This window comes from Calonectris borealis, chromosome 2 (assembly GCF_964195595.1).
Source record: "Calonectris borealis chromosome 2, bCalBor7.hap1.2, whole genome shotgun sequence".
NCBI lineage: Eukaryota > Metazoa > Chordata > Aves > Procellariiformes > Procellariidae > Calonectris > Calonectris borealis.
The window spans coordinates 130,457,274-130,477,728 of NC_134313.1; the positions used below are offsets into that span (position 1 = coordinate 130,457,274).

Consider the following 20,455-nt stretch of genomic DNA (forward strand, 5'->3'; position numbering starts at 1 on the left):
TGTAACACATCATGATTGTGACACCACCAAAAATTAGGCCCACACATTTTTCAAAGTGGCTTAAGCATTTTGTCATTATATTCCTAAAAAAGATGAGTTGAAACCAAAGCCAAAGTTAATGACAATTTTAAGTAATAGATATCAGAACACACAAAAATGGTGATCATGCTGTAGTTTTTGCACTAGAATACAGAAGTAAAGAGAAAGAAGATTCCCGGCTGAGTGAAGAATGCTGACCATACTGACCATAGCAATGATTTACTTTACCACAATAACAATTTATGAGTCTTGAAAAATTAATTGAACTTATGCAGCATAAGAAAGCAAAAGCCACAGGGACATGTATTTAAGTACAGTAAGTAAAAATGAAGCTAACATAGGTGCGACTGTTTACAAAGTAAGGAAAATTGAATTAAAAAAAGATGGTACATATGTGTCTTTCGTGATAATGAATGGCTACTTTGACACCCAATCTTGTAATTCTTTTAATCAACATGTACAATTACGTTGTATTCCTTCCTTCAGCATCCAATGTGAAAATACACTACAAAGCTGAAAAAGACACGAAGGTATTTTAGTCCATTCAGTTTTAGTCTCCAGATCTGGAAAAAGAACCCCAACAACCCCCTCTTGAAAAAAGAACAATTAAAAAAGTCAGGTTAGTACTTACCACAGTGACGTTGAAAGCATAAAGAAGATCAAAAGGAAGTGCAGCAATTAAATCAATGATAAACCAGGTAGTCACGTAGTGGATACAAATAGATCTTGCTTCAAATATAACTTGGCCAGACTTGCTGACATACGTTGTTCGGAAATTTAAAATAATATCTGCTTGACAAAGAATGAACAGAATCAGAGACAGTGATTTCTTGATTCCTGGGGATAACACCAGGAATCCACCATAACACTGATTGTTTCTCTTATGCATGGCAAAAACCAGATGAAGAATCTAATACAGAAACAAATAAAGTATAGTGGTAAGAGATCCACATACAGAGAGTTAAACCAATTGATGCACAAAGTTTTCTTTGTAAGTAGTAAAAAGAATGTTTAAAACATTTAAAACTCACTGATTTCAAAAGGAGCTTGAATTAAAAAAAAAACAACTCACATTGCTATTTAACAGTACTAAATATTGGTACAGTATTTTTCTTAATGAAAAATGAGGGTATGATTGTTTTACATAAAACCTATTTATGTTTCTTTGGAGATAAAAAATCATTAATTACTTTATTAAAAGATGTAATTGAAACTTTCTTTTAGTGATAACTGTCAGCACAGGGAACAAATGTCAGCCTCAAGGATAACCACTTGTTTATCAACAGAAAAGTGCTGAACTCACTTGAAAAAAATGGCTTGTGGGCTATGGTGGAGATATGAATTGCTTGGTGGCTTGTGCATTTTGCATGTTCCTATCTAACATTACAGGATGAGTGTCTTTCAGTATGAGATATAGTTTTGACATGTCTTGCCAAAACATATTAACACTCAAAGAAAAGCTCAGGTCTTGACAACAGAGTCTCAATTATTTTCATGTCCTACAAGAAAAGACTATAATCTGCCCTCGAGCTATGCACCCAGTTTCTACCAACATTAGTGAGAACTACTTGTATAACTTCTACAGTGTCAGAAAAGAGCACAGCCAACCATCAAGGCTGGTGTTTTACTGCAAGATAATTTGCTTGCTGCCTTGCAAATTCTAATGCCTCATGTTGAAAACAATCTCATAAAAGAGAAAGAAGTGATTCCAAGCATTAGGAAGGCATTCAGAGTGTGATTGACTTTTTTTTCATTAAAAAATAACAACTGCAGGGTGATAGTCTTGGCAGCTTGAAAGCCAGTGGACTTTCTTTAATGTCCAAGTTACGAGAGGCAGCTTTCTAGATGCTAGTCCAGTGTGTAATAGACTAGTCAACTCTGTTATTTGTAATCTAGGTAGCCTATTATTAAGTGTTACAAGGAGGGAACTGCATTCCCTGTGCCCTCTGCCTCTGTCTATAGCAGCAATGGCAGCACTGACTCCTTTCTGCTAGGTGATGCACAAGAAGATATGCCTTCAGCTGCCTCTTCTACACACTGCTCTTGTAGGGAGATGGCAGCAGCAGGTGCTGGGGGCTGGCTCCGCACCATATACAGCATGGAGCATGCAGATGTTTTGGAAGTGTTTGCTGCCCAAACAGATGTTTCTTACAGCCCCTGGGGGAGGGGAGGTAGAAATGCCAAACGGAAGCATCTACAAGTGAAATTCAGCCTCTTGTCCACCAGCAGGGTGAAGGTATAGGAAGATGATGTCTGCCTTGCAAATAGAAATAAACACAGAATATACGTATTTCATAGTTTCAGTCTATTCAAGGGATTTGTTTTCTATTTGGATGCAGATATTTCCTTTCCTCACAGCTAGTTTCTTGTGTTCTATGTAAACCTGCTCCAATTCAGCACATTCCTGGGAAAAAAACAAGCTATGAAGTCCCAAAAATTAAGCACACCTCAACTTTTGTCTCTGCGTAATTAAAACATAATGAACACCAGCAGTACTGGTATTGTAACTTGGTTTTAATGCAAATCAAGTTAGAACTGAAAAGTAGGTAGTAGTAGGATTACTAGTAGGAGTAGTAGATTCATCTACGCTTGGTTTTGTAGGCAGTTTCTGGGGCCTGAGAACATTTCTTCCTGCTATACACACATAAGAATAAATGTCTAATTTCTGATATATGTTTTATCCTGCATTTTTCATTCAGTGTATGTGAAATGTCTGCAAAGACCAACATGTATGAACAAACAGACTCTCCTCAAATGCAAAATCAAAGGATAGATTTTCCAGGATATGACACATAAAACATTGCTACCACTAGAGCCATAAAAAGAGTAGCAGGTGAGCTTCATCCCATTTGCAAGCTTTTGTACAACCTAGACAGCTGAATGCAAAAATGAACATTAAAAGATTTTTTTCCCTATGATTTATTTGAAAATAAAAAATTTTAAAATCAAAACCTTATGCTTACATAGAACATATACACTGAAAATGGAATAAGTAAACATTTATGCAGCTCTCTTTAAATGAGCCAGATTTTATTAGGTTCTGGTTGTTAGTTATTTTTTGCCTTTTCTGAATTTTCCTATTTATCAAGGACATTGTTTTTCACCTTTTCCCATGTTTTCTCTCTTTTTTATTGTAGTTTTTTCTTCTGTGCCATTACTTCTGAATTAAGAAGTCATTTGGAAATGACACTTTTCAACAATGTTGTTAGTATAATGAGAACAGCCAACACATAGACTTACAGTAAAGGAGAGCCCTGTAAAGCAGAGTGAGAGAAAAGGTGTCTGACCAGGTTCATTTTAACTGAGTAAATCAACTTGATATAAAACAATCTGACATATTATAAAAGCTCAATGGAAAAGGTTTCCTCATTGAGAGGGTATGGATTGCCACTAGTCTATATTAAAACAATTTTTCACTTCCAGAATTTTATTTTAGAATATTTTGGTACCAAAAAAACATTAAAAATGGAAATTGGTTGACTCCCACTATACCAGGATAACATTGGAGAATGGTACCTACCGGACTCAAATGCTTAGGGCTAACATTGTCTACGTTTGGACCAGGCAGATCCAGTATTTTATAACAACTTCTTTTTCATGCCTTATGAACACAGATATTCAAATAGAGCAGCCACACAATCCATACAGAAATTACTGTTGAATTCCTACAACAGAATTCACACTATTGTTCTTGCAAAGGAGTTTGAAAATTAAATCCATCCACCTCCTAACTTTACCCAGTTGCTTATGCTTCATTTTAAATATAATGGAGTAGCTGACACTCAGAAAAATTACTAACTCTTATCTAGATTTGAGGAGGAGATCTGTTGCAGTCACTCAGTATCCACGACAGCATTTCCATCTTAAGAACAGCAATATCAAACTTTCTTTCCTTTAGTGTACTTGTAGAGATGCTTTCCTTCATGTTTGCTGTGCTGCTTGCACATTGTAATGATAGAAGCTATGAAGAATTGGAGCTAAAGATCTCTACATTTGTGGGGCACAAGGTATAAGAATGTTTGCTAAAGCATTGCCAAACACTGATACAATATTTTACAAAAGTGTCAATTTTACCATCTTGTTTAATTCTACTCAGATTTGCATTGAGATACTCATTTTCTGCGTTTATATTATGTTATATGATGCTCTGAACTACAAAAGGATGTGATGAAATTCATAGCTGCTATAAACCAGTCATGTTTCATTATACACGCTTGATTTTTTTTTCCTCTTAACTGAAAAACCCCCAACCAAGTTTCTAAGTTTCATTTCCCTAGAGTTTTTCTTAAAGTTTTTGTAACATAATCAGAGAAGCACTTCTATGATAGATCAGCTTCTATAAAATATTAATTAGACTTTCATTTAACATGTAGTAAGACAAATGCACATTTAATGAATTTCATTGCCATATGGATATTTTTCACATACATATTCCTCACCCTTAAAGAAAGGATAATTCTGTTACAATTTCATAACAAATAAATGTTAATAGCTCCAGTTCTAAAACATTTTGGTATTTCATGTACTATTTTCAAGTTCCTCAATGTGGATAGCAGAAATGATTTTTCAGCTATATTTCATCCTGTCTTTCACTTTTATGGCTGTTCTACTTTGGCAGTGAAACAGGCAAAACCAATGAATGTATGCTTTTTTGCAAGGACAACTTATGCCCACAAAAAGAGAGGCAGTTACTGAAAAATATCCTCTATTCATATTGTGGAGCATGATAAACACAGCATCATAGTTGCTTTCAGTTTCAGATATATACTGGTTTTCTATAAGCTTAGTAATAAAAATTCCTAAAAGTTTTGAAAAAATAATAACTACCTAACATGGGATTAGATGTTCTGTAAATTGGGATAAATTAGTGTGGTGATCTATTTTAATGACAGGAAAAAAAGTTATTTTTGACTAAAAATCAGTTACTGTTTTAGATCTGGAAAACATGATCTTATCATACGTTGACACTGAAAATATGACATAATCTAAGATGTGCACTTGGAAGCGTAAAAGAAACTTTTTTAAAGTGCATATATCAACATATATATTTGGAACAAATTTTAAGCATGAATTAACATTCAGAACATTAAGGAAAAACAATAAGCCTTCCTAGTTAAAAAAAATCCAAAACAAACAAACAAAAACCCTCACAAAATTGTAAGATACAAAATAACAGAGAAAACGTAAGTGAAATGCAGAAAAGATCAGTGACTATCAAAATTACAAGTTTGGAAGTGAGAACAAAATGTAATTAAGTTTAAATGACTAACAAAACTGAAGACATGTATAGAATATTATAGTCCACTTGTCTCTTACTTTCTAAAAAGAAGAAAACTAAAACTCTGGTTTTGGAATGAAGTAGGAAGATTTATCACTCTAAATGATGCTGTAGATGGTAGAGAAGCTTATCATACAACAAAGGAGGCATTAGACATTTCAAGGAGATTTTTGAAGACAAAATTCCACCTAATATTCTAAGTGGAACTTCCTGAGAGCCACTTTCTGAATCACTAGTATTAACCTCTAATAAAATCTCAGAAAATTGGAGAAATGCCAAGGAAATGGAATTTGCCACAATAATTTTAATAATTTGGGGGCGGGTGGGGGGAACCACTAAAAGTAATGATCCAGAAAACAATAGATTTGCTAATCACAAGAAAAGCAGATAATTCTGGCATATGTGTTAAATGTGTAGTAATAGCAATACATTTTAAAGTATAATTAATGCCATAAGTTCATGGAGGGTTTGAAATCAACACACTGTCTTTTGCTAAGAAAATTATGTCTTTTTGATACAGCTACCAAACTAGTTGATTGCTGCAGAATACTTAAATGTGCTCAAGTTATTTCATCCTGTATCATCGTAATTTGAAGGCCTGCATTAACCAGCATATGAGACACACAAAACAAAAGCTGAACCTGTTTTTCTGCTGTTTCAAAATGTTGTTACTATGGGTTTGTTTATAAACAAAACTGTTTCTAGAGGATTCATCTTGGCTGATTAAGTTCACAGTGATATGGTAGTTTTTAACAAAGAAGATGGATGACTGTGGCCAATCCAAATCCAAACATAAAATGGGTCAAATATCTCCATATAATAGGCAAAACATATCTAAGACTCAAGAAGGAAAAAGATATCTGTAGAATGGGAGATTCTGGCTTGGAAAATAATGACACCAAAACAGACTTCTAATAGCTAATAGTGTCAGTATGAGCTTAGTACAAAGCTGTGGCAAAATCTGTGAATAGAAAACAGTTCATGCCTTTGGTGAAACAACTACAGCCATACAACTCTAGCAGCCACACCTCAAGAAAAATGAAAGGATAAAGAGAAGAATTACAAAAAACTACCTGGTCTTCATTTTACATGATGTTATATATTCAACTTTCTTGGTTTACTCAGCTCCGGAACAGAGGAACTGACTTTTACTTGTTTTCATCCACTGATAAGCTAATTAGGCAAAACAGGATACACTGGGCAGGCATTAGGTAAATACATTTTGGAAATCAAATGTGGCTTAGCAAATGAGGTGATGAACTTGCATCATTTGGATTCAGGTTAAATGCTCATACGGTATAACACAATGTCATACTAAAGATGTCTAAGTTACATGCAAGCAAACAACACTTATATACATGGACTCACGTAACTTATGTACATGAGGTAAATGTATATATGTAAATCTGCTAGGGAGAAGAAAGGCAGGTTTGACTGTTGGGATCATCCTTTGCAGCATTGAGTTACTCTGTTTTTCCCTTAATTTCATAGCTTTGGGGGGAAAAAAGATTCATTTTCATTTCTCCCTGCATGTTCTTTAGGTAGTCTAGACTAAGACTGGGTAAAGTAAGGTCTTATCTTCAAGCCTGTCAACCATTATACTCAAGAAGCCAGGAAGCAATTTTTTCCTCCCCTGATACACTACTGAGGGCAAAGAGACTCAGCACAGAGAGAAGATCATGTTGGATTATTCCTTTGAGTTATCAGAAAAGTTTTCTTTAGGATGCATTTTGATCAAATGCCCAGTTCTAATGCCAGATCTGGGTCTGGAAAATAATTACTTTCCAGGTTTCACTGACAGAAATGTTTTATGCTGCCTTCTGCAGTTTGAAGCTAGGCAGTCTGCTAGGATCATTTGGCATATCCTAGTTAACCCATACTGTGCTAGTAGTGGATCTATGGTATTTCTGACAGTTTGACCTCTGCCATTCCCTCCCTTCTACCCATTGGAGTTGAGTCTCCTAAATTAACGAAATCTCTGGGGGAGTTCCTGTTGTTTTCGCAGTGTTAATCAAAATTTTCAAGATTTAGTGCAAAGCCTTAACACAAAGTGACCTAGACACATATCTGAGCCTATCTAGTTCCATGGACTGAGGTCTTGCAGGTTATAATTGGTTCATGCTGTAAGAACTGCTGTTTTCATTCAACAAAATCCTCAGGCTGAACAGAACATATAAATAAAATAGGAGATATAAAAATTTTAGATTAGGTCACCAAGTCATCTCAGCTGGCCCTGAATTCTTAAAGCTACAAAAATGTTCTGAAATTTTCAGTAATACAATTAAGATGTGAAATTAGCATGATTTCATATGGTTCCTAATGAGCAAGGGGGTCAGTTCAGCTCTACAGGTGCTTAGTAGTAGAGTAGTTAGAGTGGTAGTTAGTTGGTTACTTTTCACATCTACAGATCAGTATGGTAGCACCAGCCACATACATAACTACTTCATGTAGATTTGCTTGATATAGGTAAGAAAGAAAGACAAGGATATTTACATCATTAGTATTTTGAAACTTCTCCTTCTCATTTGTCTCAGAAACCTCCAGTGTGTAGTTATCAGAGTTAGAAAAAGGATTTGCTTACTTATTGCATATTATCATTTGTGAAATGACTAAAGCTTTAACAGAAAAGGAGATAACTGCTTGCTTTAAATTCCCCTAAGCCATCCAGTACACCAAAGGCTTATCAATGTGGATATGGAATTCACTGTTCAAGATTGAAGAGATTAGAGGTTTTTCTGCACAGCACCCCTTTCTGCCTTCTTATCAAAGCAATTTAGGACAACAGCCTCAGATAACATTTATATATAAAAAACTGAATAGGAAATGGTGAGTGCTTCTTTCTGCGCCCAACTCATTAGATAAAAATCCAGAGGGAGGTAGGTGAGTGTGATCCATCTTTTATTTCTTGACAGTTTTCGGAGCTATACTTGGGTATAAACTGTTTCTTCATCTGGGCAACCGTATTTACAGCTTAACTGCTGTGCTAAAGTACTTACTGAGAAAGCTATAAAGGAAAAAAAAAACCCAAAACAGAACTCCCGAGGCAAGAACATTCTAAAAGCACAACAAAATCTTTAATGCAAATTTAGAAATGGCCACTTCTCCTGAGAGATTTTATTATTTTTATATGTTCCACAGTCTTTTTGGGATTGCTGTTTAAAAAGTGGAAGATTAACCTTTTTTTTTTTTCTTTTTTAAAATAAATGTTTTCTTATCATTAAGACTTTGAGCAACTAGAATGGTAAGCAAATTAAGGAAAGAAAGAGTAGTTAAACATCAAAAAACTGTACAATAATCTGTTCTGAAAGGACCCATGGATTATTTAATGTGTTAGAAATTGTTTGTGAATCTTACAGTGCACTAGTTTCTACCTACCAATGACACTAACTTATCAAAGAACAATTTGAAATTCAACACAAACATCATATTGTAAAGCTTTGGAGATTTCAGACAACTACACAGCATCAAACCCAATGGTTTTCTTTAGTGCTGAATTTGTGTTCCAAATGTGTTCAACTGAGATGAGGTGGGTTTTAAGCATTTTCTACAGCAGAAAGGGCAACAATTTTGCAGATTATAGCTGTAAACCAGGCAAGAGGGACTTTTAATGTCTGAGCTGATTGTTAAAGCATACATGATGTGACTTTAATATCTTTGGACAATTAGTGGGTCAAAAGTTTTCTGCAAGAGGTATGTTTGAATATATTATCTTTAGTATGCTCTAACAACAAACTTCAGCCTGTGCAAGCTTCATCCTTAAAGCTGTATTTGATATGTTTGTTTCAGACTGGGGCAAGAACTACAATCTCTTTTCTGTTTTAGCAGTTCTCATAACACAAACAGTAATGAACAAATGATTAATAATAAAATTATTACTACAGAAAAAAAATTCTCAGGTTAACTCACTGTGAATTTTTTCTATGTAAGCTGGAAAAACATCATTTTAAATGATCTTGCAAGGTACATAGATCATGTCACATGCTCAGGAAAGCGGAACAGGGGATGTAAATATTGTCTCTAACATGAGCAATGTCATTTAAAAGTTACCTCAGACTAAAGCAGGAGTAACAGCAGATAAATTGGTTGACTCACTACATTCTGTGCTGGAACATCTAAAGTATCATCTTTACATTATAATACTTGATGTAGAGAGGAAGGAAAGGGTGAAGCTTCTCTATTCTTGACTTCATTAGGAAAAATGCTGGGTTCTTATTTCAAGTTAGATAATTCAGTTTCAGTTAAAATTAGACAGAGTTCATGTGAATTAAAGCTCAAGATAAAGTCTAGACTATCCCACTGACTTTAAGAAAGGCTTTAAATCATGTATAAACTACAAGGTGCCTTTTTTTCCACAGATTTTTACTGTGTTTTAACATAGATACACCTGTTTTGTTAACAAACACCCATGTACTTTAAGCCAGCCCTGTCCCACGTTGCAGACTTTTGCTCCTTCCCCACTTACTGCCGTGCAGGTGAGCTTAACAAAACCAAAGTGTGTCAGTCCACAAAGCAGCATGTAATTTTGCTGCTCTCAAACACAAAGGTGAACTTGACCTGGCAGCACTCAATAGGAAGAACCCAAGACCTCCAATTTCAACAGGTTTGGAACAAGCAATCATATCACCTATGCATTTCCTCCCTCACCTTCAAAGGTTTAAATAGAGCTTTTTCTTCAGTTATTTCAGCTCTAATTTCCACACCCAGGTCATGCAGAATCACTTCATGTTAAGAAAAATTCAACTGCAAATCAATGGTCAATCACCCTCAGAAAGACTGCTCTGCTTAGTCTCCCTAGGCAAATCTCTTACCTCCCCATCCCCTCACCTTCTCTTTTACATGCCTACTGCTTTCACCTTACATCCCCCAGCACTGCTCCACTGTTGTGTCCGAACACGGGTTACTGCTGCTCACATCCTCTGACCACGCGGGCCTGTTGATGCAGTTCCTTTCTGCTTTTCCAGTCCCGCTCCTCCTTCTTTCTAGCCTGCAGACTGATCACCTTCCCCTACCAACCCCACAAAAGGCAACCCAGGAGCCATGCTAGGCACTAAGTCCCTAAGATGCATGCAGAGAAAATAAACAGTGACTGACAAGTCTCATAACACCATTTACATAGTTTTGATACAATCAACCCCAAACTTATACCTTGACTTTGATTTATCTTCTAGTTGGATCCCATGGCTAACTAGCTCAATCTGCATGGATTTTCTCAGCCTATTATTTCCACTACTGGTATGATATGGGCACTCATTCCTTTTTAAAAGAAATAAATTCTTGTAAGAAATGTGATATCTCTAAAACTTTTATGAAGTTACACCGAAAGATTAAAGAAAATTAATTTGTACAAAAACAAACCCCATTTTTTCAGCTATGAAAGTGTCTACATTAAAAATTGTTAATCTGTATGCAGTTGCAGTTCCTAATTTATTTATATATTTTGCTCCAATTAAGCTCTTACACAGTATCCACAGCAGTAAACATCAGAATGCTGGGACTAATATTACCCTAATGTCTTCCAAGTTTGCAGTTACCATGGCTACATGGTTTTGTGATATTTTCATTCAAGATTTCTGAAACCAATGCTGTGAACTAACTGAAAAGTTTTAACTTATTCCTTTCCTTATTTGAGTGTTCTAATGGCTTGTACTCACCCGCTGGTGACCATTTTCTTTTTCACAAGCTTCCAGTGTGAAAATCCCTAGCAATGCTCAGTTCCTATGAAAAGACAACTTCTTTCATAGTTGGGCATAAATGAGCTGGGAACTCTGAGCAAGTCCATAGGGTTTTGGAACTGTGTGGTGACCTCTCTTGAATTAAAGCTCTGTAGGACATGTCACACCCTTTACCAAGCCATCCCTTTCTAGATTTCTGTCATGCTCACATTCACACACAGACACATCCACTCAGTGAATGGTATGAAAATACCAATTTAAACTGGTGCTCAACAAAGGAAAAAAAGATTATATTAAAAAATGGAGGTTCTACTGAGTGCATAATGCAGGTTGCAATCCTAAATGATATAAAAAGAGTGAAAACCATAAACTGATATTCACCAAACTATCCTATTAATCCTTACGATGTTTTCCAGAATAATACCCCTTTTCCAGTTTTGAAAGCACAATACGTGTTTTGTATAATCTCATTTTCTAATCTCTGTTAAAGAAAAATAAAAGAAAAAAAGAGGTAATCCAGAAGTAAAAAATTATCTGGGAGCCAGCTGAACCTCTTTAGTCATAAACAGGATTATTTTACCTGAAACAGTTGATTTTCCTGTGCCAACATTTTTTTTTTTCTCTTTAGGTTTGTTTTTTTAAAATAAATCCTGCTGGATTAGACATATGATCATTAGACATATGATCAAGCTACACAGAATAACAATTTAGGATTAGTCAGATGATTCTATAACTGCTCATGGCACACTTTTAGATTGCAGCAAATGCTAGGTAATACAACTCAGTTTACCTCTCTTTTACTGTGAACTAAATGAAGTTGAAAAATCCTGCACCTTTAGGGCAAGTAGTATACATATAGGCAGTAACAGGGGATTGGGTGATGCATGATTTCTTATTAGACTACAGTAATTCAATCTTGTGCTTGAAACCTAGATGATTTAGGTATATTAACCCCAATGATTTTCAGAGCAGACAGTTTTCTACACCACTTCCCTCTCTAGATGGTACAACTGGCTCTTCTCTTATTTCTTTTATTTTTTTCATCTTCCTTTATGTGATTTTACATTGATTGTCTTTAGCTAGTAATACTTTCCCCAAAGTCCAAGCTCATTGATCTATCTGATTATTTGAGCCAATGTTGTTTAATTATATATGGATAATGGTATTAGAATCTGGCCAGAGAGCTTTTAGGAAATACTAGTGCTATACTGCTTGAAGAACAATTTTTCTGTCCCTATATAAACTCTTATTTTTTCTATTCTACTGCCGCTATAAACCTAGATGTTCCTAATAAATCTCCTAGGAATAATTTATTCAAATGGAAGCATGATTTTTCAACTCAGCATATCCCCTCAAAATGTCTGTTACCACAGTTAGCTTGACGATTTTCTTTTAGATGTGGACATGATAAGGTGAGGGAGATGATACTGGTTTTGTATAGGAAAGGAAAGTAATGCTTATTTTACACCTGTTGCTTAGGAATCTGGGCTATTATGAAGTCAAATAAAGTTTACAAGAAAACTCAACAGAGATTAAGTAATAAAAAACCTAAATGTAGGGATTTTATATAATAAACACATAATATATAATGAAATATATAATATAACTAAATAATAAGTCTTTATAAAAGCCTGTTGCAGCTGCTGAAGGAAAAGCATTTTTTTTTCTTTTTTAAGGAAGATAATAACAAATGGTGAACAGATACTAAGTAACAATCAATAAAAACTACAGAAAATTTGATGTGAAAATCTAGACCTGTTTGGGAAAGAGAAAGAAAGCACTGGTAACCAGGATGAAGGAAAATTACAGTTTTAGGTGTATTAGGGAAGAAACACAAATCTGCAATTTTATTTCCTTTGTACTAGTGGCATCCCATTATAAGAGAAGCTATTAATAATCTTGTAGAAAAAACACATGTATTCAATAAATACTTCTTACCTAATTTTGGAATGGAGCAGCAAAGCATGGTTGTATCCTATCAGATACTAAATTACAATCTAGTGTATCCTAACTAAGAATCAGCAGGTAGTAACGTTTTAAACCGGTAGTACTAAATACTTAACAAAGCATCACTTCTGCAGGTTGTTGAAAAAAATACAAAAAAGAAATATGTCATTTACAAGCTATAGATGAGTAGAGTTGTGGATTTTCCTTTCTCTGAGGTCTTTGAAGAAGAGCTGATGTCCTTCAGGAAAACATGTTTTAGCCAAACGCAGTTTATTGGAATAAATATTAACACCTGGATTAAATATAATGTCTTATATTTAGAATTGAACTAGATAGTCAAAATTTTTCTTTCTTATCAGAATCTTTATGAACTGAAAGGTCATATTAAACTACATATAACTGAAATCTGACATGTATTTTGTTGACATAGGTAACAGTGCGAAGGATGAAGCCAGCCCAAATTTTACACTGCTAGAAATTAAAGAAATGAAGTATCCCAAGATACAAAGTGTAGGTCCCAATGGACTTGAAATCTAAAAAATATCAAGAGCCACCATTGTACCACCAGGATGGTATTTTGTTAAGTAGAAAATTTTGTTCTCTTCCACAGCTTAAACAGAAAAAAATTCTTATTAAGGAGCATGATCATTAAAGAAAATTGTGTAAAAGGATTAGAATTAGTCCTTAAACAATGATATATTTAAAATGGTAAAATTTGGCTATCAAGTATACCTCTCCCTCCTATTTTTTTCTTGGGTGCAATGCCCAGTAACGTTTTCTCCTGGCCATTAACACTCCAGAATACTGTGGAAACAACCCCATTTGGTTTGTGTGGGCAGTCACAGAGGTTGGGAACCTCATTTCAGAGACACATTACACCTCCATTCAAAGAAGCTCTTTTTTAGAGTTCTTGTGGCTTTAGCTGGATGGCTAGCATTCAGATGAACAATGGAAACATAGTTTAAACCTACAAATTCTTAAAGTCCTCAGCACAAAGGATACCGCATTCATGTAATATGATGGACCTCTGAAAAAAAGCTTCTACTAATGTGGAATGAATATGATTCATAGGCTTTGTTCTGTTAAAATCACCACTGAATACACCAAGCTGTTTTACCAGTCAAATTTCTCCGGTGAAGGGAGTTTATTTACAATTGGACATCAAGATGCTTGTCACTGTACAGCACATGAGGAGTGGCATGGTCCCTGTTCTAAGGCAGTGCTCTCAGCCTTGCTCCATTACAGTTTGATGAATCGACAACATTTTTAGTGATTTTAATGGAGTAAGATCTATTCTCAGGTATGACAGATCATAGCAGAATAGATTCCCAAAATCCATCTGTAACTGGCAGACTGATTTGCTCTTCCTTACTGTTTGTTCTTAGAGTGGAAGGTAATGGGATATTGAAGTCACACCCAAGTGGAAAATACAGTTTTACTTGGGTAAATTATCCATTAATATAAAAAACTGAAATCTGAAGGCATTAGTGGTTTAAATGGCTATTGTGGTAACAAAAGTCACTCCCTCCAGGAGTATAGTATGGTCAGTGTTAATGCACTAGCATGGTATGCTCTACCAAACACCAATGCTGTACCCATTACTGTAGGCATGCTGGGACACACAGAATGACCAGCACACCAACATTAAAACGGGGGTTTTAGTTACAACTCTTTACTGTGCTGAGAGCCCATGAATATAAATCCCAATATCATGAAACAGAACAAAAGATCACAAACTTAAAAAATTAAGTGCCACATTCTTTTATCTGCTTCCTTGGTTTTCAGCCTTTTGGGTTCACCTTTTCAAGTTGCTCTCCTTAACTATGAGGGTGTAAACAGGGATTAGCTAATCTCAGTTCTACAGTAGTTGATATACCAGAAAAGCATTGCATATCATGACCTTTACAATAACATACTAAACACTGGAAAAATTATCTTTTATAAACTATGCTCTACCTTTTAAAAACAGACTCAATCCATGAACATATTGAGTAACTAAAATATATTATACTGACTTTTCTACAAGGGAAGATACAGACTTTGGAGTCTTGAAAGAAAAGCAAAGAACTAAAATATTTCTGAAAAAAAGAACTGCTAGTTCTGCATTTAAAAGAAGCTAGTATTTGTGACTGCAGAAGTGTGAAAGATTCTACATGGGTAATTTTCTTAATAGAACCTGCAGAAATACGGCAGAAAGAAGTAATTTCAAAGAGTGAAGAAACATCAGTCATATGACTTAACTTTTCACTAAATTCAATGTGTGTGAAGCAAATGTAGTTGTTGGGTATTTCATGAACACAGTTCACTTCACACAAATGCTGGAGACAACAATGAAAAGATCAAAAAGTAAAACATTCAGTAGGCCATGGGACAACTCCTTCGTGCACTTAAAATTTTTTGACCAATTCCAAGGGGGAAACCTGAAATATTTTTCTCAGAAATTTCCTTATGCAGCTTGACAATTCGCATACATAGGACATTATCCATAAAACATAAAAAAAAATGAAAAAGACCACATGCCACTCACAAAAAATATGGTAAACTCTTAAACATCTAAGCATTTCCTTGGAAATTACCTACATGGTTAATTAAAAGACTCTAATCTTATTGAAAAATATAGTGTTGTTTTACCATCATGTTATAGGATAGTAAACCTAAACACAAACTTTGTCTGATGGTACCTATAATGCAAGTCAGTTGTACTCTGTATAACAGGGTAGTTTTAATTTTGTATACCTTTTGAAAGGACATATAGCAGAGTGAAAATTATGTACAAACTATTACTACAGGATTTCCCAATGTGTGGATTGACCATAGGTGAAACAAATGATTTGTCACACTGCTTTTTTTTTTTTTCAGTAGCACCACAGTTTAGACAAAAATGATGAAGAGTCAGTTCTTAAGTGCTCTTAGCACTCTTAAGTGTTCAGAAGCCTGTCAGTCTGACCTTACAAGTCTCACTGTGAAATAGGAAGTAGGAAAGAAAAATAATCTGTCTGAAGAGATTCATTTAGGACAACTGAGAAGTAGAACAGTAACTATATTTGCCAGAAGCACAGATGCAGAATATCTTGACCTGGCTATAAGCTGCCTGCAGAGCTCTCCCCAGAATAGTAAGGAATTACATATGGTAAATGCTGCATATTTCAGGCTATACTCATGAGGTTCCCACCATCTTACATGTGTTTTCAAAAGGCCTTTATCCTGCATAATCCACTTGCTTTCTTTTAGGTATTCCTTCACAAAATCAGATTTCAGAATGGAGCCTGTTCAGTACTTCTTTAAGTACTTGGTTCTTGGATTTTATCTTTAACTTTGATGGTACATGGCACAATACGTAAAGATCCCTTCATGTAATCAGTTCCCCAGTAGTTTAAGTCAATGTGGTTCATTTTGGCCTCAGGAAAAGCAGGAATGCTCAGATGAGCGGTTTTCTTGTGTTAACTAAGGTATCTCCCAACTTCAGGAGTAGTAAGCAACAATTTGGGGCAGTGATTTCTTAAAACTTTGGTTAGATCTACAAACATACATTTATTCATTCTATGAGAAGCTGGCTAATGATGTGTAACAATGGCATCACACCTCTGCAAATGAAGAGAAGGGGTCAGCAGAGACCATACAAGTAAAATTTTCAGGGTGTCTCCATAACATTTAACTGCATCTACCTGAAGATACAGAAATATTTCCATGGAAATGATCACTTCTAAATTATTGTGGTTTATACTTGTCTCCTTTACATCCAGGTAGATGTTTTTGTGCTTGGAAACAGCATCTTGTGTACAGACTAGCATCTGTCCACCTTACAAGGGTATGTAAGAAGGCTACTGGAAAAATTTCTAACAATATAGTAGTCTTGCCAACTTCAGTTTGACGTTTTGAGTGAGAATATTTAGGAAATTTATTACTACTTTTCAACATGAACATTTTGTACTGTTTATTCACATTACTGGGTAATCCATAGTCCATGAACAATTTATTATTACCTTCCCTTCCTAATATTAGGTGTATCAACAATGTCACTCTATCCGGTTTCATGTTTTGTTCATATCAATCTCATCTCACAGATGAGACAATTTGAGGCTCAGAGATAAATTCCCAGAGATAAATTCAAGCCACTCCCTTGATGTCTACCTGAATTTTAGCATATTAGGGTCTGAAGGCACACTTTCTAAAATATGGTTCAAAACACTGCCATTTCCTTTCAAAATGCACAAGTCCTTTTACATGTGAGGTTCCCTAGACACAGATATTTTTTTACATGACCTTCTGTGCACTTGCAAAGGTATGAAATGGTAATCACTATAATAATGAAAAAGAACATGAGAGGAAAAAGAAAACAAACCTTCTAATTTAAAGCAACCTAATAAAATCTATAGCATTTAATACTATCTCATCTGATTCAAACAAATTTTGTTTAACATATATTATTTTCAATACAATAATATACACACTTGAATGACTATGTAAGTCATGAATGATGATATGAATTTCTGCTGGGTATTTTTAAATCTCTACATATTAAACATCTGAGACTCAAGGGCTTCATATGATTTAAGACAGTTTTGGAAAGGTTTTGAGTAATTTACATCTGTGATAGACACTAATGGGCCAACAAGTCTCTTTATCTACAATATCATGCAACACAAATCACAGCTTTAGGGCTTCTAAACACGTTGCTTTTAAAAACTGAAATTGCTGATAAAACACTTTGTTAAACAGTATTTAACGAGAGAGAGAGAGAGAGACATACAAAGAGAAGCAATCTTAGCAACCATGATTAATTTTCTCTCTTGAAAGTGCAAGCCATAGATAAAATCTTCAGATGAGCATGTATGGAGGAAGGGATGGGTATAGATTTTTTTTCCACAGGTAGGCAAAGGAGTATGTTGTGGAAAATCACTTAAAATTACTGTTGCCAGTACGTTTATAAAGAGTATAATTTTATAGCTGTAATTAGTATCTGGGGTTCTCCATCTTCCACTAGAAACTGGATGATCCACAAATAGAACACTGAAATTAAAAGTTAAAGGTCACTTATTTTTATAGCTCTTCCCTCTATAGTTGTTCCTGGCCACCTTACGAGACAAAATACTCAGACACCTTTGATCTTACCCAGTAAATAATGTATTACAATTACCCTGAAAGCCTCTATATATTTTCTCTGAACCACCACATTGATTTCAACTCCTGTTGAAGACATCCTATTCAAATAGTCCTGTAAGTGAGCCTGAGTGTTTAGCAATAAAATCTTGATAATTTTGTTGGTAACATTACTTTCTTCAATTACGGTGTTCAATAATGTTTTAAAAATACAAAAAAAAAAAAGAAAGACAATATCTGAAAACTAGAATGAAACTGTTACAGAAAGAAAAGCACTACACTGGATAATTATGGAAGAGTAAAAGTTATGTAATCAAGAGGTTATTACTAATAAAATGGAATGAACTGGTTTCCCAGCTTTTCTCTCCAAAAGAGAAAAAACTTTACAAATATTATTGAAAAGTAACCAAGATTCATTATGCTGCTTAGAAATATTGAAACTTTAGCTGCCCAGACACACCTATCTACAAATGAAGGACCCAGCTACTACCTATGCAAATTGAGGAGCATAAACTTTGAAGTAAATAGTGCAATAAAGCAGGTAATCTCACTCACCAGACGAAACACTTTCTAAGATCATTTTTGTATGTGTTTGCTTAAATACATTAATGTTAAAAAGTTTTTCTCTCCACTTCTTTATGATTTTAAGATACATACAACAGTCAAAAAATTCTAAAACTAAACTAGTTTTAAACTATCATTGGATAGAGGAAGCAAAAGATTTGTTTACAGGAGAATGTTAGAGGAAGTTTGCACACATTACAGAGGACAAGAGATCTGAAAGTACACTCAAACATCACATCACACAAGTTATCAAAGCACTAGCATATACAGGAAATGTCAGGCGAAAAATAATTTTAACTTAATTTGAGAAGCCTTAATTATGTTCCCTCTCCAACCTCTTCCCCAAAAACATCACAAAATGGGTTATTGTTATTGTTTGTCTTCAGTTTATGTTTTAGAGAACTTTAAAGGCTAAAGCAGTTAAACCTCTAGCTAGATGTGCTCTTTCCTCATAAGTAATTTAATTCAGATCAACACTCTTACTTATAAGCACCCCAAGTCAGGAGAACACTTCCATATGTATTTTTATTGTGCTTAAGCATATGCTGAATCACAAATTGGATAAGCCTAGAAGATTTTTTTTTAGCCACTAGAATTATTCAAACTCTTCTGCTTAAAGGAAACCCTTAGCCTCTATCCTATTATATTCTTTGAACTGATGAGCAGACATCTCTCCTTTTTATTGTCATGTCTCTGCTGCTTCGATAACACAGCTAAAAATGAAGACCTTGTTAAGTCCAAGTAAGAGTTTGTGCAAGTTATGTGCGTAAAAAGAATATTATTCTATGTTCTGAGAAATACGAATAAAATCAAAGCAGATAGACTCTTTTTCTCCAATCCATGATTATAGAGTTGTAATACCTCAATCCATGATTACAGAGCTGTAATACAGCTGAAGACCCCATCTCAGACAGATCTCCCCACTGACTTTGTGAGGCAGCAGCATCATAAAAAGAATTTTACTCAACGCTTCTCATTGACTTTTCTCAAAGCACATAGATCATCCATCAAAGATGTGCTTGTCAGAGCCATTGTACAACAATGCTCTGAAACATATGCTTAAATTTATGTATGCTGTCAATCTTACACATGTTCGGAGACATATTCATTCAATATTTTAATGGACAAGGGACCGTTGAGAGGTGACTATAAACACACTATTTTCTTTAAATTCACTGCACATATTTAAATGCAGTATGAGAATGTCTTGAAAATACTCCATAAACCTTTCCCCAGAGCTACAAATATAAAAACAGATAATAACTTTAGAAATAATTATTTTGTGGAAAATGGAGCCATTATTGAAACTGTGGGGGAAGAATATTGGTATGCTACAGTGTTTGTGGTTGCCAGTAACATAACCATGCAAAGAACTCTTTTCTAGTACTTTATACACTTTTCTTTGAATGTGTTTAGTTACAACCATAGTTTAATTTCCTGGACTATAGACCTAAAAGTCTAACCAGAAAATATGAAGTAAAAATTTACAGAAAATCTTTTTCCTTTTGTTTTTCTTACCCAGCTACTCTATTGATCATAGAGATACCATTGCTTTTGACTTACTGATATAAGAATTCTAATATAAGTATTTCCAGCAAAGGATATAAACAGAGAAGTAACATTGAACAGTACACCATCTGTCTTGTTTCAGATGAATACTACAGCACATAAATCAGTTAGATACAGATTATACTCTCTTGTGTTCAGATTCTAATAAACACATTCATAACACAAAGCAGTTATCTACACCAGTGTGGGGTGAAGGATACAACCATTATCAAAATATCTTAACCTTGAGTCTACTGTTTTTATAAAGATATCCAGGTAGATCAAGTGGAATTATTTCATTTTATAT

The 20,455-nt window shown here is 34.7% G+C and overlaps 1 protein-coding gene across 1 annotated transcript in view; it reads right to left on the reverse strand.

Moving 5' to 3' along the window:
* KCNH8 (potassium voltage-gated channel subfamily H member 8) overlaps positions 1 to 20,455 on the reverse strand; it is a 201,371-nt gene that overhangs the window by 85,584 nt on the left and 95,332 nt on the right. The window contains 1 exon segment of the mRNA XM_075144513.1: positions 671 to 828. Coding sequence (XP_075000614.1) covers positions 671 to 828 — 158 coding nt within the window.